The following is a 26013-nucleotide window of genomic DNA, read 5'->3' on the forward strand; positions in this document are numbered from 1 at the left end:
AGCTCCCCGCACTTATCCTTTCATTAGCGTAAGCAGTCATTTCTCATTGGCAAGCAGGCGCTAGCGGCCGTTGTAGTTCGCAAATATCCTGTCTCATAAGCTAGCATCCGTTTTCAAGCGTTAACTTGAAGAAGCATTTTTCACTCTAATCTTATAGGCATTCGACGCTAAAACTGCATCAGTGCCGAAGGGTGAATTGATGCGGACGCATCTCATACGATATATCGTTTTTCCATACCAAATTGCCAATCGATGCTGTCCGTGCCAAAAAGGTACAAAAGGAACCCTTACGGTGCGACTCTGTCCGTCTGTTTGTCTGTCTGTATGTCACATTATTACTAAATATCTCGAGAACTACTTATGTTATCGCTTTGAAATTTGGAATAGTAATGAACATCGTTAACCTGGACGAATTTAATGTATTTTTTTTTAATTTATTAATATTAATTATTGAAAATGGCCAGAATGAAAGGTGGCACCCCTTTATTAAGTAATGTGACAGACGGACAGACAGATAGACAGAGCGGCGCCATAAGGGTTCCTTTTGTACGTTTTTGGTACGGAACCCTAAAAATCAATTCATACACAAACTAAGAGAGACACACAGACACACAGACGCGTCGGACGACTTTGTTTTATAGGGTATAGTGATAGTGATGAAACCTGGCAACTAAATTCTAAAAATAATGGAAAATTCTTTTTTTACCTTTGCAGTAGGTACAGTCACCGGCATAAAGAAGTGATGATTTCTGTACCTTGTCATATTAACGTCTTGTTTGAAATGTCATATGAAATTGTCAATCGATTAAAAGCGACAAGGTACAGAAATCATCACTTCGTTATGCCGGTGACTGTACAAGAATTGAGATCAAAATTTCTAAACATATAAATATTTTGGTAACATAGCTGCCCAAGTAGCACAGATAGCTGTATAACTGCACACATTAGGGTCTATTCGGAGCTTTACGCGTTTTAGCACTATTATAAGAGCGTTCAGAGGAACCTTCGGCTGCATAGTAGCATTCAGTGAAATTTAAACAGCTTAAGCAGTTTAAGAGCTGCATTACGGTGGAGAACAGTACCACTAATTCGCCAATAGTGCTGTAATGGTATATTTGCAAGGACCTTATTCAGCTATTAGCATTTTTGACAGCCTAGAACGTAATAAGAGCTGCGTAGTAGATCACACTACGCCAAAAGCGGTATAAGAAGCCACTTGTGACCTTTTAAAACGCTGACTTTTTAAGATAGCACATGTGGACCATTAAAAAGCCAAAAGAGGTATAATGGAGAAAATGTGGCGTATAATACTGCTTAGAGTTGAACATTTATACCACAAATCAGCCTTTATATCGCCTTTATTATTATCTGCATAGCGGCTGTTTAAAACACCCACTAGACGCCTGGTAGCTATTTTGTGGGGCACTTGTGTACCGTAATAACGGCTATTGCTTTATAGTGGTACACGTGTAGATTATTAACTAGGAATAAGCTGAATAAATGTTATTTTATGGTAACTTGTAACCTCCTCGTCTTTTTTATGAATCCACCATTTTTATTGTTTAACCTATGAATACATCCTGATTAATTTTCGACTTTTATGATATTTTGGGTATAAATTATGAATGTATCAGTTATTACTTTTTAATACCATAATGCTGACTTTGTATTGTATAAATCTCTCCAAAACACAAAAAAAATATTTCATCAGATCTTATTTTATTTATCGTAACTAATTAAAAACTGAATATTTACGTGGCGCATTAAAATTTAGTTAGTAAATATGTATAATTATATAATGTCGGTAAACTTTCATTCCCAAACATATTTGCGTAAGATATACAAAACAAAACGTAGTTACCAATACCAAAGACCTATATAACTTCGTAAAGACCGATAAAGTCTAAGAAAAAAACGTACCCCAAAACCATACAGAAAAAGGTACGGTGAGCTAGATGGCGATACACCTTTGGGGTACGCTCGGCTAGATGGCGGTAATATTAATATTTGACATTTTAAAACATAGCAAGCTAAGAATATGGGCCAAATTGTCAAAACTGAGGTTCAAAAGTTTTAAGCCGGTGTCGAGAGATGGCAGTCTATGCACTGTGATTACACATTTTACTTTGACAATCATTCTCTATAATACTCGATCCTCTTTGCCAATACCAACAGATAAACCATTCACCAAACACTTTCGCTACCAAGAACCCGACTGTCGGGTACACCGCTCGTAGAAGCGTAGCCGATTACATGGGTTTCCCCGTATGTAGCGAAAATGTCGTAGCGCCGCGTAGAGCCCGGTTTCGAAAGTGTTAAAGTTTCACTCACTAAAGTTCCAATCAAATAGCTAGTTTAAGTAAAAATTTGTTTGCAATTCACCTAAATGTATGAAATCACGTATATAATATGTGAACCTTTTGCTGAGTAAGTGGCTACATGTGTTCTCTTATTCTGCCGCTATTCAGCCCTTATAACTCTTGCCACCCTTATACCCCTGTTACATTGCTGCTATACCGCTTTTAAAGTACTATGTACCCTTAAGGCTGTCTAATTTGTGCCCATTTAAGAGTATTAAGGGCTGTATTAGCTATAATAGAGCTTTTACATAGCTCTTTATGTACCTTTAGTACAGTCTAAAGCGTTAAAAAATGCCTTTATTCAGCTATTATACAGCAAATGTGTGTTACTTGGGTGCAGACATCATTTTCTAAACAATTTAACAGTAGTAGTAGTAGTAGTTGTAGTAGTATTAGTAGTAGTAGTAGTAGTAGTAGTAGTAGTAGTAAAACACTTTATTGTAGCAGAAAATAATACAACACACAAGAAAAACAGCTTATCACTAGTACAAAGGCGAACTTATCCCTTTAAGGGATCTCTTCCAGTTAACCTCTGAGCAATTGAAGGAGAATTGGAGACGGTAGGCATACAGTACAAAAGTTGTGTTCAGTATCACTCATTTAACGAGGTAAATTAGGCAAGTTGTACTGCTCTGAACAAGTGAAAAGTAAAAGAAACAAAATTGCGGCATTACAATACCACTGAATCGCGTGCGCGAAGGTCACGAGTCTGTGAAGATATAGCAGCCATTTGCATTTCAAAGACAGTCCTTGAAAGGTAGCAATGCGACAAGCGAGGTTTTTTTGATGCAGAGCTATCCATTTTGTGAAAAGATTGTAGGATTAGGTGATTTACCAACTGCCTTTTGTATTTTATAACTGAGACAAGAACTCTAATTCACAATTAATTATAATACTTTTTAAGCCCATACTATATGGTTTAGCCCATACTTTATGGTGGTTTAGCCGGTTGTCGGACAGTTTAGCAAAACTTCGAATTAAATAGATTTTCTGAACAATGTATTCGGACAAATCTTTGTCAATTGGAGATTTTTAGACTTAAAAGATACTACACTTGCCATGTTTGTATTAAAATGAGTTATAAGTAACAACGTTTTGTTTATATAATTAAGAATATGAAAAAGTACCCATTTAGCCCCTTGTCGGCCACTTTGTTTGGTTCACGGCCGCTTGATAATCTAGTTGTCGGCCACCGTTATTAATGTTTTAAAATGTGTCTTAAGTGTAATAAGATTTATTTTGCATAAAACAATACAAATTCAATGTTATAATGAATTTTAAAGGAAACACTACATAAGAGTCTCCTTTAACGTTCCTTATTATATTATGGTTACGATATACTAGAAAAAATATATTTTGTAACATCGTATAGGTTAGGAGGCGGGGAAGGTTGCCAATTTGGTGAATCTATAGTAAAATCAATGTAATTAATAAGATACAAGCCATACAATCAATACTTTGATCTGGAGCCAGACAGAAATTATTTTCTTCCAAGATTCGGGGACTTAATAAATTTTACTTGGTTTACATACGAAGTTTCCTAAACCGAAAACTAACTTTTCAGTACAGATGTTGTTTTTTTTACGCACTAGTGCGAGAAGTGGTTCATTATATGCCAGGTCGAAACTTCGGAGGGTCATCTGTACTGAAAAACGTCGTACGATACGCGTGCAAAAAGGAAATTCGTAACTCGTGTCGATTTAAAACACTCCCTTCGGTCGTGTTTTAATTTATCGCCACTCGTTTCGAACTTTCTTTTTTACGCACTTGTATCGTAATGTACTATTTTATAATCCCGTTCTTGGCCGCCAAATGCAAAATAAATTAAAGCACATTTTAACCAAGTTTTTGTTAATAAACATGCGGCCGACTGCTAAATATAAGAAAGATTCACTGAAGTCATATTTTCAATTTTTTTCTTTTAGCTTTCATTTAATGGACAAAATAATCGATTAAAAGTGACGTGTCTCCAGTTCGTTCTCGGCCGGATGGGCGACAGTTAAATATCAATGTAAAATTGCATTTAGTTACCCGACCACCTGAATTAATTGACTTATATTAAATATTGTGTACATTAAAATTAAAATAATATAAATTCAACTGATCCACAAAGCTGATTATCCATTAATAATGTAGTAATACCTACTCACGGAAATAATATTTTACCCACCTTGAAAAAAATGTTCAATCAATTTTTTTTTACAATTTGAGCAATATCCACACTGTCTAAAGTGCTTTGTTGAGCCTTATTCGAGCCAATAAAAATGTCATCAAGCAAACAAATTTAGGATATGTCAAAGACAACTCAATTTATCTGATTACCTTACTTTTTTCAATAAATACAGTAAATTTGACAAGTTATTTCAATTTTAATACGTAATGGTCGACAACCAGAGGTGGCCAGTAAACCGGCTAAGCTACCCTATCAATTTACACAGAGTGTGTCACGAAAAATTGATGTGGCACTCGCCGTTAAAGCATATATTATAATATTTTCCTTTTTTTCAAGTTTTTTGATTTTGGCATACTTTTCATCTTTTTCCAGTCCATTTTCCTTTAAACATGATTTTCGGCATACTAACAAATAATCTTTTACCTAAAAGTACAAATTTCAGTTTTCGATTTATCTCCGTGACAGTGAGAGGCACCAGAAAACATATGCGAATGTTCACGGGAAAACGTCCCACTTCGTCAATTGCTATAAAGCCGCTTTATCAGTTTAATCATATAAAGATACAAGTAAATCTCGCCTTAATGGTAACCAAGTGGGACGTTTTACTAAACACACATATGGCCTTTGAATGCGATAACGGTGTGTACAAAAGTTATGTTCTAAAAATAATCTGTAACCCCGGTATTGTAAATAAAATTATTTTCGGCATATTAATAACCTAACCGTAATAGGTGCTTATTTAATCATATAACATCTGTACTTTGTAATATCAGTAATTATGTACATGTTTCATTGCCTTACGTTTTTTACGACTAACTGAATAGACTTGCATAAAAGTAAACAAAAATAGTTCTGTAGAATAGTTCTGTTCTATGAATTGTTTCATATTTAAAATGTAGCCACCAAAACTAATATTCATAACTATCGTACAATCTAATCCAACGTACGTAATATTATATTGTAATAACCTTCTTTTCCGGTAAAAAAGTCGGTTAAAAAACTATAAAGTCACCGCACGCTTGTCTACGTGCCGCCACATACAAAAGACTTCATTTTAATTTTCTCCACTAATTCGACTCCACGGCGCAACTAAAGGGCACTATACTTGGATAAGTTTTTTTTATGCTATACTCGTTTCAAACAAGATACTAACATTTAGTATAAAATACCTATCATGTTCTGTATGATAGCAGGCACGGGACGTTATAACATCAACACTTACACCATATTTTTAATATTACCTATTACCTAATAGTGCGGGGCGTTAACGGATAGTTAGTATGAATGTATAGTCCCGTCTGGCAGAAAGCATGAAACTTGGCATGTATATAGCTTATAGGGTTATAAGAAAAAATAGAAGTAGAAACACGCCGAGGTGTCAATGTTTCCCCTCTTTCCCCCCACTTTTGTATCCCTGTTTTCAGTTTTTCTATATTTCTATGAAAACCGTAAAAGCTACAATAATAACGTCTAAGAGAAGTATATTCTCTATAAAATTCTCTACAATACTGTCTTTGGAAGTATATCGCTAGAACTTATAATTTTCAAACTATGCTCATTTTCCCTTTGCCATATTTGTGTTTGGTGACCAGTAGGATAAGTACGGCCAGCGATTTTACACTTTTGCCTGTGGCGATGCTGCTTGGTAAAATTGTTCATTGGGTCAAACTGATCCGATTTAGCCCAATAGTCATGAAATCGCACGTGACTACTCCCCACAAAGAGAAGGGGAAGGGGCCGGTTCCCTCGATGAAATCTATGCAATACTTCTTCTGACTCTTAGCGACTAGGGCAAATCGTATATCATTTCTGTGTAATGTAGGGACGTGTTAATCATTTCTGAAAAAATCGTGGCACCTTTTCATACAAAAATAACGATTTTATAACAAAATAATGTTTTTTTGTGTATTTAATTGTAACAGTTATGGCATTTACAATTAAATCGTGGCAATTATCTCATCAATAAATAAAAAAATTAGGACAGGTTAGCCCAAAACCCAGTTCTGATGATGGGATCCTGGAGAAGTCAAGGGATCTCCTCAAATCTTAAAGGCATAAATATAGTGATTTTTGTGTTTTTATAAGAACAGCATGCATTTAAGTTCCGAACAGTGACATTTGGTGCAGTAGAACTGCTGTTGATCATCAGAACATTACTCCTCAAAACTGAACGGCAGACTTATACGGACTTGGGTATTTTTATAAGAACATCATGTATTTACGTTCAGAACAATGACATTTAACATACCAAAGTCATTATAACTCTGTATCTGTATGTAGTCAACAACTATTCTGAACGTAAATGCATGTTGTTCTTATAAAAAACACCAAAGTCACTATAAGTGTGTCGTTCAGATTTCAGGAGATTCATTTTGATCATCATCAGGAGTTCCACTGCACCAAATGTCGTTGTTCTGCACGTAAATACATGATGTTCTTATAAAAATACCAAAGTTATTATAAGTGTGCCGTTCAGATTGGAGGAGTTCCGTTCTGGTGATCATCAGCAATTCCACTGCACATGTTGTTCTTATAAAAACACCAAAGTCACTATAAGTGTGTCGTTCAGATTTCAGGAGATTCATTTTGATCATCATCAGGAGTTCCACTGCACCAAATGTCGTTGTTCTGCACGTAAATACATGATGTTCTTATAAAAATACCAAAGTTATTATAAGTCTGCTGTTCAGATTTGAGGTGTTACGTTCTGATATCATTAGCAGTTCCACGGCACCAAATGTCATTATTCTGAACGTAAATACATGATGTTCTTATAAAATACCCAAGTCCGTATAAGTCAGCCGTTCAGTTTTGAGGAGTAACGTTCTGATGATCAACAGCAGTTCCACTACACCAAATGTCACTGTTCTGAACTTAAATGCATGCTGTTCTTATTAAAACACAAAAATCAATATATTTATGCCTTTAAGATTTGAGGAGATCCCCTGACTTCTCCAGGATCCCATCATCAGAACTAGGTTTTGGGCTAACCTGTCCTACATTTTTTATTTATTGATGAGGTAATTGCCACGATTTAATTGTAAATGCCATAACTGTTACAATTAAATACACAAAAAAACATTATTATGTTATAAAATCGTTATTTTTGTATGAAAAGGTGCCACGATTTTTTCAGAAATGATTAACACGTCCCTACATTACACGGAAATGATATACGATTTGCCCTAGTCGCTAAGAGTCAGAAGAAGTATTGCATAGATTTCATCGAGGGAACCGGCCCCTTCCCCTTTTCTTTGTGGGGAGTAGTCACGTGCGATTTCATTACTATTGGGCTAAATCGGATCAGTTTGACCCAATGAACAACTTTACCAAGCAGCATCGCCACAGGCAAAAGTGTAAAGTCGCTGGCCTTACTTATCCTACTGGTCACCAAACACAAATATGGCAAAGGGAAAATGAGCATAGTTTGAAAATTATAAGTTCTAGCGATATACTTCTTTTAGACGTTATTATTGTAGATTTTACGGTTTTCATGGAAATATAGAAAAACTGAAAACAGGGATACAAAAGTGGGGGGAAAGAGGGGAAACATTGACACCTCGGCGTGTTTCTACTTCTATTTTTTCTTATAACCCTATAAGCTATATGGGACCCCTTTCTTTCCCATAAACTTTTTGGTCAGAATTTCGTTAGTCATAAGTTGTTATTCATACATTTTGTGGTCATAAACATCACTAGTCATAATTTTTGTTACGAATAATGCTTAATGGTACTAACATTAACAACCCATAATATTGGATGCCATAACCTTAAAAGTCATAAAGTTGATGAGTATAAAATTGAAAGGCATAACAATAATTATCCAGAAATATTACTAGGCATATTTTTTGAAGCCCTACTGATTGTTCTGCATACAGTTTTAAGGCATAAACCTCATAAGTCATAATCTTTGTTACGAATAACGTTTAATAGTTCTAACGTTAACAACCCATATTATAGAATACTATAATCTTAGAATCAAGAAAGTTGATGAATATAACATTTAAAACGGATCCCTTTGTTAGCCAGGTTATCATTATACTTCTGAAACGGTTTCATTAGGGTCACCTATAGATAGGTTAGGTTAGGTTTGTTTTATGGCAATCCTGAAAAGTTACGCGTTTTTGAGAAAAACCAAATTATGACTAACGAAAATGTGGACAATCGATACATTATACCTTATGACTTTATTGGTAGTCCGCATTTACCTCGCGTCCATTAGAACGGAAATAGGACCCCTGCCCTCCTTCTACTCGTTGACGAAGCCGAATACTACAAAAATCAGCATGCAAAGGAAGAAATGGCGGGAAAATCAGTAAGCTCATTGAGTATTTTAATCCTCATTTCTCAGCTAGGTTCGCTAGTTACCTTGTGTCATTCAGAGCAAAAATAGGAGCCCCGCATAGCGAGGCTCCATCGAATCGCTAGCGGGGCCTAATACTTTTAAAAACAACATGAAAAAATAAAACACATAACATGTAAAAGACGAAATTGCGGGAAAATCAGTGAGCTCAAAGAGAAAATTTTCATTTCTCGGGTAGGTTCGTTAGTTAGGTACCTTGTGTCATTCAGAGCAGAAATAGGAGCCCCGCGTAGCGGGGCTCCGTCGAATCGCTGGCCGGGCCTAATATTCTTAAAAGCAACATGAAAAAATTAAACACATAACATGTAAAAGACGAAATGGCAGTAAAATCAGTGAGCCCAACGAAAAACGATAGTGAACACGAACAAACATTATGACTTCAAACTTAATGAAAAATAATATAGATCCCATTGAATGTTATGATTAAAGTTAATGTGGACAGTAATCATTATTACTTGCGAAAATATACTTTACAACAATTATGACAAACATGTCTATTGCTTTCAACATTATGTCCATAATACAAAATGCAATTTGATTATTATGCCAAACAATGTTTATGACTAACAATAATGATGACTTGCAAAAATCTGACCTCTAATTTCTGACATTCAACTTTATGACTAATGATAATATGACTATTAAAAATTATGACTAACAACGTTATGGATTGTAAAAATCGGACTACCAAGTTTCATGCTTTCTGCCAGACGGGACTATAGATCTGGTTAAGAACTCGTACTATAATTACTTTCAATTGGTAAATATATATTGGGAGGACATCTTGCACAGATCTTCCTATTTAGCATCAAACTAAGCCTAGCTAGTACTATGAGTAGGTACTATCTACACATACACACTAAAACCCATTAAGACGGTGCGAGAACTCGCATGCGATAACCTGTACCGTGTAAATCGGCCGTTATAAATTATAAAGTTCAATACATGCTGTGTAAACAAAGTAATGTAAACACGTTTGAAATCCTTGGCACCTATATCAAATATACAAAGTTTTAAAACCTTACCAAGAAAATAAAACTTGATTTTAACAAGTTTCTCATAATAAATATAATCATTTAGGTAGGGTAAATTCACCAAAAGATGAACAGTTAAGCGAATTTCCTAACTTTGACATTTTTTTCTACATGATGTAACTCATTTTCAACCATTTTATTTTTTTATGTGATACTACATTTAATTGAGTTTAGAATAAGCTACTTTTGGGCCTCATATTATGATTGTCATTTTATAAAAATAATTAAATCGAAAAAGGGGTCAAAATTCCCAGTAGTTGAACAAGGTACCCTATCTCTGAACGATTTGACCCCGATAGATGAACCAGCATAATGGCAGAATAATGTGCCCAATATATGAACGATGTAACTCCAATAGATGAACAGGTGGGGACAAAAGTAGCATTTGTGGGAAACAGTTTAACTTTGCCCCTATTGTAAATGCATAGGTATTAATATTAAATGGTGTTACAATATTTAGTGGTGTTACAAAACAGTAATCGTTAAATATAAAGAAAATAAAGCGTTCATTTTTAGAACCGCTACCTAAAACTTGAACGAATCAATTTAGTTCGTTCATGTTTTGGATAATAGAGTTATTCAAGTTTTTTATTTTTTGGAGAAAACTAGGAAACAAATTTGCTATGTTCAAACTTGTTAATAAAATAGTTAAATTAGACCTCTCTAGACACTGTTAACATGACATGACAGACAGTGTTAAACATCCTGACGGGCCAATACATTAAAGGGGTGGATGGTTATTCAGAAAATAAATCTATTTTTTTGTTTAGTAAATGAAAACATAAAAATCATATGAACATTTTGTTTTCATTTCTAGTGAAAGTTAATTATTTTGATGTTAATAAACGTCCTTTAAATAAAAAATTCGTGACCAATTTAGTAACACCTTATAGGTATATAAAGCATACTACGTGTTACTTATTTCAAAAAATGACATTTTCGTATTAAAGATTTCTATCAATTTTATCGCGTTAAAAATAAAAAAATAAATTAAGTAATTTATTTTTCTCCTTGGATGCTTTAATTTAACTTGCATTAGTTTTAATCTGCTTATAGACTAAGAGCCCAGAGCCGCCAGACCTTCCTCATTTTCTCAACGATGAAACTTTGGGATAATGTACAGTTCAGATCGACGTCTAATGTCTGCATATTACTAAGTTCGGGCCCGTCGGCCATTGATTTGCTATTAGTATTTTTTTAAACACTAATTTTCTATAAATTCTCAAGGCTGATTTTTATATATGTGTTAGAAAATACTGTTAGAAATAGATAATGATCATTTCCTAACCATTTGAGCTGGCCGAAGCTTGAGAAATTAGGGCAAGTTAGAGACTCTCAAGGGTCTAGTAAAAGTTACGGCCGGCGGAAATGGTCAAGAAATGATGATTATCAAATCCTTAGATATAGTCTTTTCTAACACATATAAAAACCAGCCTTGAGAAATTAAGGAAAGTTAGTGATTAAAAAAAACCTTAAAGCAAAAAAATGTCCGACGGGCCGAACTAGGTAATATGGAGACATTAAACGTTGATACGAACTCTACATTATCAAAAAGTTTCATCCTTGAGAAAATGAGGACGGTCTGGCGGCTCTGGGCTCGTAGTCCATTACATCTATTATCGAACTAATTTTGTCGATAAACCACTTCTCTAGTCGATACCTACCCAACAAAGTAATTTATGATATAGATGTCACCACGAAAGTTTATATCAACTTATAGTGTATTTTTTAGTAAAATTAAATTATTTCATTTTGATATTGCATAAATCTTAGTTTTAACATGAACGCGTCAACTGTATATTTTTTTAGACAAGGCGTCCTGACGAGACTATATAATCAAAAATGTGTCACAGGACTCATGAGAGACCGGCCAAATATAGCTATTACAAAATCTTACACTATTTTATTTGATCGAGGTAGCAAGTAACTGTAACTGTAAGTAGCATAATAATAAGTCGTACCTGTTACCTGGCACTAACTGCAGAACGTCATGGCCGGCGGGAGTGCGCGTGGTCCACCACTTCACATACTTTCGCAGAATGCCTGCGAAAGACATTACAGTACGTAAATTACCCGTTCTAAAGAATATTTTCCCTTGGGGTCTATTTGGAAAGAGAAAAGTCGTGAAATTTAGGAGGCGCTATACATACTGTGACTCTTCTATTTCCACTCAGACTATGAGTCTGTAGCCGATCAAACAAGTGTGTCAGTTAAAAAGGACGCAAAATTAAAATTTACTATGGGACGTAACCCTGACAGAAATGGTTTGGACGACTATGTACCTGTATAAAGTATCCTTCTATCAACATACATTTAGGTTCGTTAATTAATAGGGAAATTATCCCTCCATGGTAAAAAAAAACCGGCCAAGTGCGAGTCGGATTCGCCCACAGAGAGTTCCGTACAAAATTTATTTCAAACTACCTATACCTACCTAGCTAATACGTTTCTCCTATAAGTCTAATAACGTGACTAGAAGACTAGAAGCTAGAAGTATAGGTACCTACTAATGAGCATTATTGTGTATAGCGCCATCTCTCGGTGAATTCGCTAACTAATTTACTCGACCTGTATAGTACCAAAGACATATATGATAGATAGATAGATAGATAAAAGCTTTATTTGAATGCTGCAATAACACACAATTACAAATGCAACACAGAACAACAAAAAGAGAAAAAGAAAAAAAAACATACAATTGACTTAAAATTACGTACACAACATTAAAAAAAATGCTTACCAACACTGTGTGCATTGCAGCAAAAACAAAAGGGTTCCGACTCAGCTATACGCTTCACCCTTTCGAGTGAGGCACTGATATTCTGCCGGCACCCAGATCACGTTACAGTTAAATAAATAAAGAAATGTGTATAAATGAAGAAATAGGTTAAGGTAATTTTAAAGTAAGGTGAGAAAACAATTTATGATTATAAATATAATTATATACATTGCTGTGAAATGAAATACAAATTAAAGTGGAAATAATACATACATATACAATTAATGACCAACAAGAATATAGAAAATGTGTAAGTAATACTTGTGTTATAAAGTGTTATAAAGTGCGCAAACGTGCCGTTAAGAATGTACCGTAAAAATAATTATATCCTAAAATCCGCGACCAAAAATCCGTATGGTATCCCTGTTTTTTGTTTCTCCAGTATATATAACTCCGTATAGACAGATAAAGTCTAAGAAAAAAACGTACCTCAGTACCATACAGAAAAAGGTACGGTGGCCTAGATGGCATTACACCTTTGGGGTACGCTCAGCTATATGGCGCTAATATTCTATATTTTAACCCCCTTATTCATAAACGTATTCTAAAGTTATCAAGCCGATAAAGTTCGTTTGTCCCTTTCCGACGTATTAGTGTGATAGAAAAGGACAAACGAACTTTATCGGCTTGATAACTTTAGAGTACATTTATGAATAAGGGGGTAAATCTATAACATCTATATTTTAAATATTTAGCAGTGTTTAACTATAAGTAATATTGTAACATATCATGTCTAATCATAGGTTTCACTGTATCAATAAACTATTTAGATTTTTTTAAATTTTTGATTTGATTTTGATATTAATATTTGACATTTTAAAACATATCAAGCTAAGAATATGGGACAAATTGTCAAAACTGAGGTTCAAAAGTTTTAAGCCTGTGTCAAGAGATGGCAGTCTATATACTGTGATTACACATTTTACTTCGATAGTAACTCTCTATAATACTCGATCCTCTTTGATAGTACGTTAGTTTTTCAGGGATAATTCTTTATAATGTTAACCGATTTTGACAGTTTTTTTTTACATTTTCCTTCAAAATTCTTTTTTTTTCACAACAAAAAAATTATAAAAAATAGTTTATTTACGTTCAATTGGAGCTCTTTCTAACGATACCTCACTTGACCTAGTAACTTGAAATTAACTGTTTGCCCCACCCTTTCATTTCGGCCATTTTTTACAATTAAAATTAATAAAAAAAATATTTACTTTCTATTTGTAGAGGTTTACAATGTTCACAACTATTCCATTTTTCAAGTTGATAGCCTTAGTAGTTCTCGAGATATTTAGTAATGTGACAGAAGGACAGACAGACGGACAGAGTCGCACCATTCGGGTTCCTTTTGTACCTTTCTGGTACGGAACCCGAAAAATGCCGTAGACTCATTAACCCCTTACGATTTTTTCCGCGGGTGAGTCGAACTGTTTCAGCCCGCAGGCTCAGACGACCATTATCTGCTACACAATGGTCTACTCAGCCCACGGGCTTAGAGTCAGATACCCAGTTGAACATATTGTTGTGAATTATATGTAGAGGCTTAAGGATAGTGTGAAGTCTGATGAAAACACTAGTTAACGTGGCAAGCAAAGCAATATAAGTATTTCGAGTGACATAGGTATTTTACAAACATGACAGTACAAAAACATGAATAATTGAATATCCAAACTGCTGTCAAATAAGTAATAGGTTTACTTTATCCCAGAATAGCATACAAATATGTAACCTCCGATAGAACGTTACTTCTTATTAAAATATGGTACAAAGATGGTCAAGTACCATTAAGATTTTTTTTTATTATCATTTGTTACACCTAAAAATGCAATATTCTAAGAAAAAAATATTAAGGCCGCCAGTTGCCCACGGCTGGAATCGAACCAGCGTCCACTGCTTTCGCGGCAGGTGCCTGAGCCGTTCGGCCACATGGGCCACGGTGACTAGGGTCGTATTTTTCCAAGTACATATTGTGCATTTCTGACACACACACACACACACGCACACGCACACGCACACGCACACGCACACGCACACGCACACGCACACGCACACGCACACGCACGCGCACACGCACACGCACACGCACACCACATACCTACATCATCATCGCACATCTAAGAGATCATTTGTTATTTTTATTAAACGAATTATCGTGAATTTATACATTATTTAAGTAAACAATAATAACATGAAATTAATTTTAATCCAAATGCGGAAGGAGAACAGCACCCAGGGCACAGTATAATAAAGAGTACTATCGTACAGTATGGCCATTTGGCCATTCCCTCTCCCCGCTGGGCCATTCCATATGAAATCGTCAGATTCTGATTAAATTCCGCGCTGACTGATTTTTAAATAGTTCGAAAAAAATCAAGGGTGATAGTTTAAGTAAGTTGTATGTAAAACCGTCAATAGTTTTTTTTTTACTTGCTGAGTTGCTGCACATCCGGATGGGGGCCGCTTTAACTTTCAATTTACCTGTTTTTGAGGTTCCACGAGAAGCGATGTTAATTTGTTTCGGTAACTAATATATATTTTTTATATTTTTTTTTCTGATTCTCTAGTAAAGGTACTTTAAAACGTACTTATCAATATGCATCAAGCCATTTTACTTGTTCCATCATAAATGTTAAAAGTTTTGTAAATATTTTGAATTTTCGCCCATTTTGTGGCATATTTACTGGGCTTAGGGAAACAATTTTTTTTACTGTATTGTACAAGTATTGATCTCATAAAATAACTGAGGGTATGACCACAAACTTTTCATTTAGCTGAAAAAAAAGAATGTTAAAGTTGGCAATTTAATGAAATTGGTCAACTTTGACTTCAAATTTCATCATGTTTGGCAAAATAAAAATATACAAAAAGTTATACAAAAGATAAAACCTACTCTATTCTATATAAATCAGTTTGATTTGCCTTGTGTTTTTCATTTCTGTGAGAATTATGATTTTTTTTAATGTTAATTTTTCGGAACCATGTACGACTATTTTCCGGCGCTCTATGACTACATTACTTTAAATAAAACACATAAAATTATTCAAAATTATATTTTATTAGTCAATACCAACAACAAGAACCTTTATTTAACTTGCGATGTATGTAATTATGTCAGTATGTATATTTGTTACCGTGGAATCTTGGAAACTAAATAAAGACGTCTTCCCGATACTTGATTGAGTTGTGACATGTTTACGTATGTTTGGTGAAAATACAATATTATGATACCAAAGAGCTGATCTGATGATGAAGATGGAAGGTAATTATAGGAAATCTTAAATAAAATACAATACAAATCGCATGTTAGGTCTCGTTAGATTCGCTCGAGTTTACGAATATCATGAAAAAAAAAGTATAGTCAGCAAAAAAAGCTTGTCACAAACATGTCACAATAATGTATTATTATTGATGTATTATTATTTAACTTAAAATATTATTACCTGACTACCTTTACGACATTCGAATTTTTGGAGTAGGTATATCTTCGGGCTCGTAAGGTGTCGTTGGAAATAGGTACAAAATTATGATACGACCTGGTATTTTTTATTGTAATCGCATTAATGAATCTCGCTAAGAGATGCAAGTTAGAGGATTCCACATCTTCCTTGGTTACAAAAAAGAATTTTATTCCAGGAATGTTTTCCACGCAGAATTCGTACATATTTTGAGGCGTCAATATATGGCTGCATGAGGTTCTTTGTAAACTCGCCTTTCTAACAATTCTCTTGATTGTACCTCCAGCACCATCGCATGGGCTTTTGCCATGTGAAGTGGCAAAGAAGTTCCACTCTCCTTTCATGCCAAAATCACTTTCGTGGTGGCATAAGTTCACGAAATTCTTTTTGTTTGTAACTGTCAAGTAAACAATATATGATTAAAGTGGCCAACATCATTACTCTTATCTAAAGAGAGTAGGTATGTGTAATAAAACCTATAAGTAGGCTATTTTAGACATAAGTTGTGCCACAAGTATTTTCATAGGTACGTATTACTTTTTTGGCTGACTGTACATAGTAATCGAGGGAATCAAAAATCCTCATTTTGTTGTTTATTACGTTTATATATAATGTCCGTGATATTAAAAAAACGTAAACTTAAATAACTACTTTGAAACTTCTTACTAACTTGAAGATTTCAAAAAATTATATCTCTTTCAAAAACCAAAAACACAACATAAATGAAGCTAATTTACAAAGAGCAAAGTGAGTTCTTCTTTTCTGTATACTTTTTAGATTTTAAAACTTTGCCAAACACGGTTTTTTTTAACGTCAAAAAAGGCAAATTCTGAAAAAAATGGTTTTGTAATTTACTGTTTTTTTAAGTTAAAGGAACTATATCTCCAAAAATATTGCTTGAGTTTAATTTAAAGACTATTTGAGCTTGTCAATGAAAAGAAAACAACCTGTCTAGACCAAGCGAGCAATCCAATAAAAGCTACTGAACATCACTGAACATTAGCCAAATAACATGAGGCTTTAGATGTCATACAATAAGTAAATAAAATATACCTACTGTAATACATACATATACAAGTACACACATTAAATAGTAAATTAATATATAAAAATGTTCAGTTTCAGATATAAAAAAAAAGTTAAAGCAATTTAAATCCACCTCGAAAATCGCTCATTTTTAAACTACAGACCTATGTTACCTGGCTGTTACGCTGTTTAAAAATTAAACAGCTACGGTTTTATGTAAAGCATACCTATATTATCATCCATGATTTTTTCCATGAAAATCGGAAAGCATGCAGCGCACCTCATTTGATGATTTCATATGGAATGGCCCCGCTGAAAGTGCCTCCCACCCCCTCTCGGTTACCTCACAGTTACCGCATGTCAAAAACGCTAACAGTTGACCTGTCATATCTCACTCATACAAGCATGGTACGCGTAGCTTTCAATGTGTGCTAGGAACGCGCCTCTTTCATATATTTGATCGCCAGTGTCCGAGGTGTGCCCAGGGTGTCCACTACTAAACCAAAAAATGTGCTTTTGCTGCAGGTATTCAAAATCACAAAAATAGGTAACTTAAAAAAACAATAGTGATTCAAGGTTTTCGATAACATTATGTTTATTTATGTCCCGTAAATTATATTACTTACGTAACGTAACATGCTCACTAGAGACTATATCTTCTTATTATTATTTTTTTAATTACGCTCACTGAATCGTTTCCGACAAAATCTCGAACCTTATCAAGGCACGGTCCATTTTCAAGCCATCTTATGGATGTGAATTTAATTTTTTCTTTGTTGTCAGCGTCGGGAAGCACATTTCGGTGTTTTGTCACTACATGCCCTACGGTTTTCAAGTGTTTTGAAGTTATCTCATCGTCACGTTCATACAAAATTGCACCTCTCTGAGACGTTTTACACCATTGAATCTAGGAGGAACTCCACTTGGGATTGTCGGATAGGTACTTATAATTTGGACACCGACGTAACCTTTGTCGTTAGGCCTGGCAACGTTGTTCGTCAATCCCCCTTTCACGTCCCTCTAGCAAGCACACCCTTACCAACCTTATGAATGTTGTACATGGTGGCATTGTGGTGCAGCTTTCCTGTTAATCTGATTCACAAATCTACATTTTCCATTCATTCCGGACTCTTCTCGCCATTTTGGGATAGGTATTAGGGACTCGTATGTGGACGGCCATCGGCATCGCCCATCCAATGTAAAACTTTATATTCGGATTTTTCTGCTGACTTTACGGAATCCTCGTGGTAAAAGTAATCTTGAGCAGTTTTTTTTTTCACTTGCACTTGGTTCTGGTACGGAGTTACACGCTGTGCTGGTAGCAGAGCTACATTTTATGTTGAGTTTTATTAAATGCCGAAATCAGTAATCGATTTTTTTTACCTTCAAGTGTTTTAATGTGTTTTGATCCTTTTCCATGTGACCTACAGCTTGCCTGGCCATATTACTTAATTGTAATGTTTTGGATCTACAATGTGATGACGTAGGTTCACCTGGAACTTCTTGAAGCCTGTCACCAAACTCTGGATTTAATCGTGGATCGAGCCACACATTATTAAATATTGTACATTTATTACGCATTTTTTCACAATATGGTCTATGTTTAAGTTTTAACAGTTCACTCATCAGTTATCACTGTAATAAAATCACTATGATTTAATTTAAAAAAGAAAATACACACATCTAAACCGAGAAATATAATTATGATATATTTAATCATAACGTAGATCTCATTCTGAAATAAAATTAGGGTCAGCCAGAGCATGAAGATATCAAGATATCCCTCATTAGCATTCACTGAGGCCAGGTGTTATTATTGACGTAAAAAAATATTAAAGAGACTGCCCAGAAGTTGCCTTCGGCGATGAGTTCGCCTTCGGCGGGAGAAAAATACTCCCGGGTGCGTAAAATGATTCGTGAATTTATTATTTACATTTAGACCCATCGGTCATTTTCTGGGTATCGGTCATCTCGAGGGTTTACTGGTGAAACCCAATAAGTTGAGCAAACTGGGTTTTGAAATTCGAACTATGTGCAAATTGCACAATGTTGTTATTTCAAGGACAAATTATCTCGAGTGTGCAACTACCCGTGTAAAATTAAAATAGATCTGAAATTTTATCATTTTCGTCGAAAGATTGGTCTGTTTTAACAGGGCAGCCGAGGAGTTGAAGCTCAGTTGCGCGAATGATTTTGATTCCGGAGGCAATCACAGAAAAGTCTATTGGTTTGAGATGAAGAGTTCACATTTAGAGAAATTTAAAGTTAAGCCGATAGTTTTAAGTCATTTGTTAATGTCTGTAAATCGGCTAAAACAGATATTTAATTTAGTATTTAGTCTTTGGATGATAGGGTGGATAGCGCGGCTAAAAATAGCTGGGCCCAAGGGATTGCCCTGCTGACAAGTGACAACCAACAGATGAAGCCAAAATATTAGATTTATATACAAGTTTGGAAGGTGAACTTTAGCATTACCAAAGAAAACTGTACCTAGGTATGTTTCGGGATTTTTCCTTGGATTTGGGTCAGCGGGGCGCCTCGGGATACGGAATTGAATGCGTTTATGACGTCCACCTTCAGCAGCACCTCGCCCGCCCGACGCTCAACGTAGGTTCGCACGGCATGGACAGCGGCTTCGCAACCGCTATTGGATTCTAAACTGGAGGGGCCTAAAATATTTGCCTAGTTTTGTAAGAATAGCACGGCACGCTATTTTGGCAGTCAGACGGCGAAAAGTACATCCAACAGAGATTGGCCGTATACCACCGTCTTTTTTTGTAATGCACATTTATAAATTGGCACCGTAAAGGATGTCGATTACGTCTGTCGGTGGGTACTTCACCTGCCGGCATAAGGTTTAAGGTACAGCGCGGCAAATCTCGACTGGGAGGCAATTGTAACTAATCCATTTTTCCATTATTACACTATGATGTTCAGTTCTACATGTATCCACTGAACACGCCTACCATATCGTCACTACTTTTAAAAAAACTTGTATCTTCGTCTGTCAATAAAAAGAAAATTGTAATAGTATGTATGAAATGCATATAGACTTACTGCGTTTTAACTTTGAGGAACAGCGTGAAAAACGAGATTTTTTAAAAGTAGTGACGACATATAAGCGGTGGACACTCTATTTATTCCTATCGAACATTTCCTTTCCTATAATCGCATTAACAACACGGTATGCTTTGCGAAAAGGTCTATTTTGTAAATTTTGTATAATCATCATTCTAGGCAAAAATAATCGCCGAATATGGACCACTGTATTTTAAATATAGACAAGGTATAAGTTCCTACTTTCTTTACACAATAGTATTCGAGATGAGATTAGATACCTATTATATAATTTTGTTGTGATCTGCGTAAATGTGTAGTATATAAATTATCTAGCGTTTAAATACTTTAAATATGCTTGCATATTCGGTTAAGAGTCCGTCAAAGCCAAATAGAGGGAAAACGTAAAATTTATGTTTCTGCGTCCGTTTTTGGACGCGGTATATTATGCGTATTGATAAGAACAGTATTTTTTAATAACACGAACTTAACCAGTTTATCAAAATGCCGACAGTGAAAATCGTATTTTTGCTACAACTTTACGTAAACAAGTATAACCCGAAAGATTTTAACTACGCATTTTTGATGTAAAAACAAATAAAAATATTATAATTATGCCTATTTTAAATTTTTGGACAAATTTTTTTTTTGTTTTTTTACTAGTTTTGAATGTAAAAAGTAAATAATATACATAATATTGTCACTTACAATGAGTTTTAACGTTTTTTTTCTAAGAACCTAATATTTGAATTTTTGGTTTTACTTCTCACTTTTTGACGTATATCAATGAGGATAGTGACTCCATAATTGGTAAACGATATCCAGAGAAGTGTATATGACATATGTTACATATGTATTTGATTTCTGCGTAGCGCAGCCCAATTGTACCTATGTAAATAATAATAAGAAAATACAAAATGAGCCATCTTAGGCGCCGGTACTTACATACATACAATCACGCCTGTATCCCATAAAGGGGTAGGCAGAGCACATGAAACTACTAAAGCTTCAAGGCCACTCTTGGCAAATAAGGGCTTAAAAGAAAACGAAAATGTGGCGTTGCAGTGACAGGTTGTCAGCCTCTCGCCTACACCACAATTTAACCCACACATACCATTTACTTACAGTTTGATAGAAATCGTATAAAATGATAAAATTCTAACGAAAATTTTGATGAGATTAAACATGTTTAAAGAATATAATTCTTACCATTACAATACGTTTGTTGGTTGGTAAACAAGATTTTGTTTTATTAAATATATTGTGTTTTATAAATACCTACTGTGCGCTTTTTTGTATGGGCTTTGTCAGTCCCGTAGTATATCGTTCTTGATTTTAATAATACGAGCGCACAGAAAAAAAAAACAATAAAAATATATACGAAATCAAATATTGTCGATTCCTTGTACCGTTGCAGTCGCCACGTCTATAATGCCCCTTATAGTTTTTTTGAAATGACTAAAATACCTAGATGTTATGTCACAAATATCAGTGACTAGAAATTAAAAACCAGGATTTTGCCGGCCTAGACATGCAAGAAATGTATGAAATTCCATTATCGCCTTCTTGTCCTAGCCGCACCTGAAACGTCATACTTCGCGCCCAATTATAAGGCACATATTAACATCAATATTTCATACCATGTTTGAGAAAAGATTTATTTATAAAATGAAACTACTTACCTACTACGATATGAATAATTAGGAAGTACGATTTTGGCGAAAGTCATTTTAAATCAAACGGAAGTATACCGTCACCTAAATAAAGTTCAATTTGTTAACGAGACCTCCTCTACAGCCAGGTTTTCCAAGATAATACTTAGGTACTATTTAAAAATGTTCCCTGGCTCATGCCATTCGAGCCAATAATGAGTACTTCAGCTGTTTTCGAGTACCAGCTCTTTCCATCCGAGTCGAGCGCAGTCGAGAACCTTGAGCAGAGTAAATGTTACGCTGGTCTGAGAGACACTTATTAGTATTACATGTATGATATTCCAATGTTATTTATTCATTATTAAATATCAACTTTCTTCTTGTCCACGACTCCGTTACGTCATTATGTGTATGTACTTACTGCACGCAATACTTAATAGCCAATAGGCTAAAAAGGAAAAATCCATACTTATCCATACTAATATTATAAATGGGAAAGTGTGTGTGTCTGTTTATTTGTCCGTCTTTCAAGGCAAAACGGAGCGACGAATTGAGTCATTGATTTAAGTGGAGATAGTTATAAGTAGTTAAAGGAATGGAGAGTGGCATAGGCTATTTTTTGTCTCTTTCTAACCCCCCACTTCCCTAAAATGATGGTTGGGCGTTTGTATGGAGCATTCCGCAATTTTCGAATTTAACGCGAGCGAAGCCGCGGTTCAAAGCTAGTTATTATATAATCGTTAAAGTCTTTACGTTATGACTTAAACTGTTAAGTATACTTATACTTAATTCGAATAACGACCGTGTGACCTGCCTATCAGGGTAATGTCGATTCAGTAGCGATTCCCATCTGTCACCAGCTGAATGGTCCATAAAAATGTCACTTGTACCCGGATGTTGCATTAGTACGTCTGGTTGGGGCCGTGCCGATTACATTTCATTGTAGTTATGACACGAGTGCAAACTAGTTCTACTATTCTGACATCACTTCTATCGTTTACATCTAGTTGCTCATATATCAATATTTTTTAGAAAAAAAACCGTTTTCATTTGGGAGACTGGTCAAAGATGCTTGTGAATATAGGATTATGTAAAAAGTGTTAGGTATGTTTCAGGTTTTCTATGTTTGACTGACAATGAATGCAAAGTTTCCTGAATAAATATCTATATTTTTTATTTACAGCCAATACAGTTGAGCCAATACGCTGTAAAATTGATTAAACGTAAAGTTATGCGGATCCAGATCCGCCACAGGGTCTGAGTTCGGGTCTAGGTCTGAGTCAATCGGGCAACTTGCTCAACAATTATATAGAAAAAATTGAAGGAGCTTATCTAATTATTATTTGATGAAAATACAAAAAACAATAGGTAGGATAATATTGGCATAATTTTACAAACAATAATTATATGTAGCATAATCTATATTGGTATAATTTACCTTTTTGTTATTGTTATGGCATCGTATGGTTTAGGTACGCATAATTTGTCTAAGCATATGTTTGTTTGTAGATTATATTTTATGCGTAAAGGTTATTCGAAGAATTGTTTTGATGTTGAAATTATTTGTGCATAACATTATTAATTCGAAATGTACCATGCAGATTTTTTAAATCATAGGTAATACAACTATTCTGACCTAACCAAACCGACATTGTAGGACAGAATTTAGTGTTTGTTGAGGTCGCAGTTCTAACCTAACCTAACCGACTCTCCTGGCAGCAATTAGTATGGGTGGTTATTCTGATTTTAAGAGATATGCCAAATACAATTATGCGAATCCATTTTATTCAAAAACACAATCGGCGTGAACATTATTATGCAAACAAAACGGAATAAGTAATATTCGTATTATTTTAGATTATGACAAATAAGTGTTCTGCCACATTAAGATTCGTCGTAAACCAATCGTGCGAAGTTTGTTATGCAAAAACCGTTTCGGACAATTAAAGGTATGGCAAATAGAGGGAACCCGCACAAAAATGGTGAAGAGAACAAATTTCCTAACATGTTTTTGTCGTTGAAGAGTTCCGTTCTGATCACTACCAGCAGTTCCACTTCATCAAATGCCACTATTTTTAATTTAAGTCCTTGATTTTTCGGATAAAAATACAAAAATCAATAGGTATTCATTAGCGTACCGTTCAGATTTGAGGAGTTTCCTTGATTCCTCGTGGATCGCATCACCAAAACTCGAGCTTGACCAAAATGTGACTTTAATCCCCAAGTTAACAAACATAACGAAGAGAACCCTGCATTCAATCAACAAAAAAATCATAATTAGTCAGAAATGAGGGAGATATCGAATAACAAACATTAAAAAAAATACAGACGAAATTATAGTAAAGTAAAATGTATTAAATGTTAACTATGTACATAATAAGATGTTATGGGTATGTATACAGGAAATACAGTTGCCCATTTCGAGCAAACAATATTCTTAATAACTACTGACTATAATATATTAGCTTACGCCTGACATGGGGGTATTTTACTACAAAACTGGCCATTAGTCGATATAAATAAGTAAAAATAAAAATAAATTAAAATATGACACAATGAAACTACTTATAAAAATGTATATAAATAATTTTGGCCAGCTTTCTTAGTCAAATACCACTATGTGCGCCTCCTCCCTTGAGATTTAGGTCGATTAAAAATCCTACACTGTTTTAATACCTACGTATTAAAACTATAAATGCGACGGTATAGACCTACTAAATTGTTGGTGACTATAACCGTAATGTTGGTCACAAGAAGTATTAGGGTCGATACAGACTGCAACTTGTATGAGAACTACGAGTAGGTATATATTCACGCCGACGTTGCAGTTAGCAGGAAGTCTGTACCGGTCATTACATAAAACAAGCGATGAATGCCACTTTGAAATCACGCAATGAATTTTATTTTCTATTTTTTACATTTTTATGACTTTTTTTTACAAGCCTGATGTAGTCCCACTGCTGGGCAAAGGCCTCCCCTCGCTTCTGCCTCCCCTCGCTTCTTACACTCAACCCTGTCACTTGTGTAATCCCGCCAACGTAGATACAATGCGTCCAAGTCATCCCGCCATCTCCGTGTTCCGTCGGTCCCACTCGGTGACCATTTTGGCCCAGCGTTCAGGGTGCTTGCGGCAAACATGTCCAGCCCAGTTCCACTTAAGCGTAGCGGTCTTGACACCCACGTCTACAACTCGAGTTCTGGAGCGCAGTTCTGTGATTTTGAATCGATCAGTTCTGCGACGTACGTGGTGATGCGGTGTACGTGGCCCTCTAGCTTGCTTTGAGTAAGTAGTCCACGTTTTCGAAGGATATAAAAGAGTATCGAGTACGCAAGACTGGTATACGAGGACTTTAGTGGCTCTGGTCAGCTAAGTGCTTCCGCCAAACACGAGTCTGTAGACGTACAAATGTGCAAGACGCTTTGCCTATTCTAGTAGCTATTTCCTTCCCATTAGAAAGCACAGATGTTGTTGTGGAACCGAGGTAACAAAAATCATAAATCATGATTCAATTGCCTGATTAGAACTAAGTAAATTATAATAAACGACTAGATTGTATAAATAACGAGCAATTTTTTTTTCATTTTACAATGGGTACATATCAAACGTAAAAAACCGGCCAAGAGCGTGTCGGGTCACACTCAGTGTAGGGTTCCGTAGTTTTCCGTATTTTTCTCAAAAACTACTGAACCTATCAAGTTCAAAACAATTTTCCTAGAAAGTATTTATAAAGTTCTACTTTTGTGATTTTTTTCATATTTTTTAAACATATGGTTCAAAAGTTAAAGGGGGGGGACGCACTTTTTTTTCCTTTAGGAGCGATTATTTCGGAAAATATTAATATTATCAAAAAACAATCTTAGTAAACCCTTATTCATTTTTAAATACCTATCCAAAAATATATCACATGTTGGAGTTGGAATGAAAAAAAATATCAGCCCCCACTTTACATGTAGGGGGGGTACCCTAATAAAACTTTTTTTTCCATTTTTTATTTTTGCACTTTGTTGGCGTGATTGATATACATATTGGTACCAAATTTCAGCTTTCTAGTGCTAACAGTTACTGAGACTATCCGCGGACGGACGGACGGACGGACGGACGGACAGACAGACATGG

General features: G+C 35.1%; 1 protein-coding gene across 3 annotated transcripts in view; it reads right to left on the reverse strand.

Moving 5' to 3' along the window:
- The window catches only part of LOC125240648 (acetylcholinesterase-like), an 89333-nt gene that overhangs the window by 38741 nt on the left and 24579 nt on the right, over positions 1-26013 (reverse strand). For 2 of the 3 annotated variants that reach the window (XM_048148645.1, XM_048148646.1), the window contains exon 2: positions 11899-11973. In XM_048148645.1, the coding sequence (XP_048004602.1) occupies positions 11899-11973 (75 nt within the window). Of the gene's footprint in view, positions 1-11891; positions 11976-26013 lie in introns of those variants that run through there. The other variant, XM_048148647.1, reaches the window with a different exon arrangement.

This window comes from Leguminivora glycinivorella, chromosome Z (genome assembly GCF_023078275.1).
Source record: "Leguminivora glycinivorella isolate SPB_JAAS2020 chromosome Z, LegGlyc_1.1, whole genome shotgun sequence".
NCBI classification, from domain to species: Eukaryota; Metazoa; Arthropoda; class Insecta; order Lepidoptera; family Tortricidae; genus Leguminivora; species Leguminivora glycinivorella.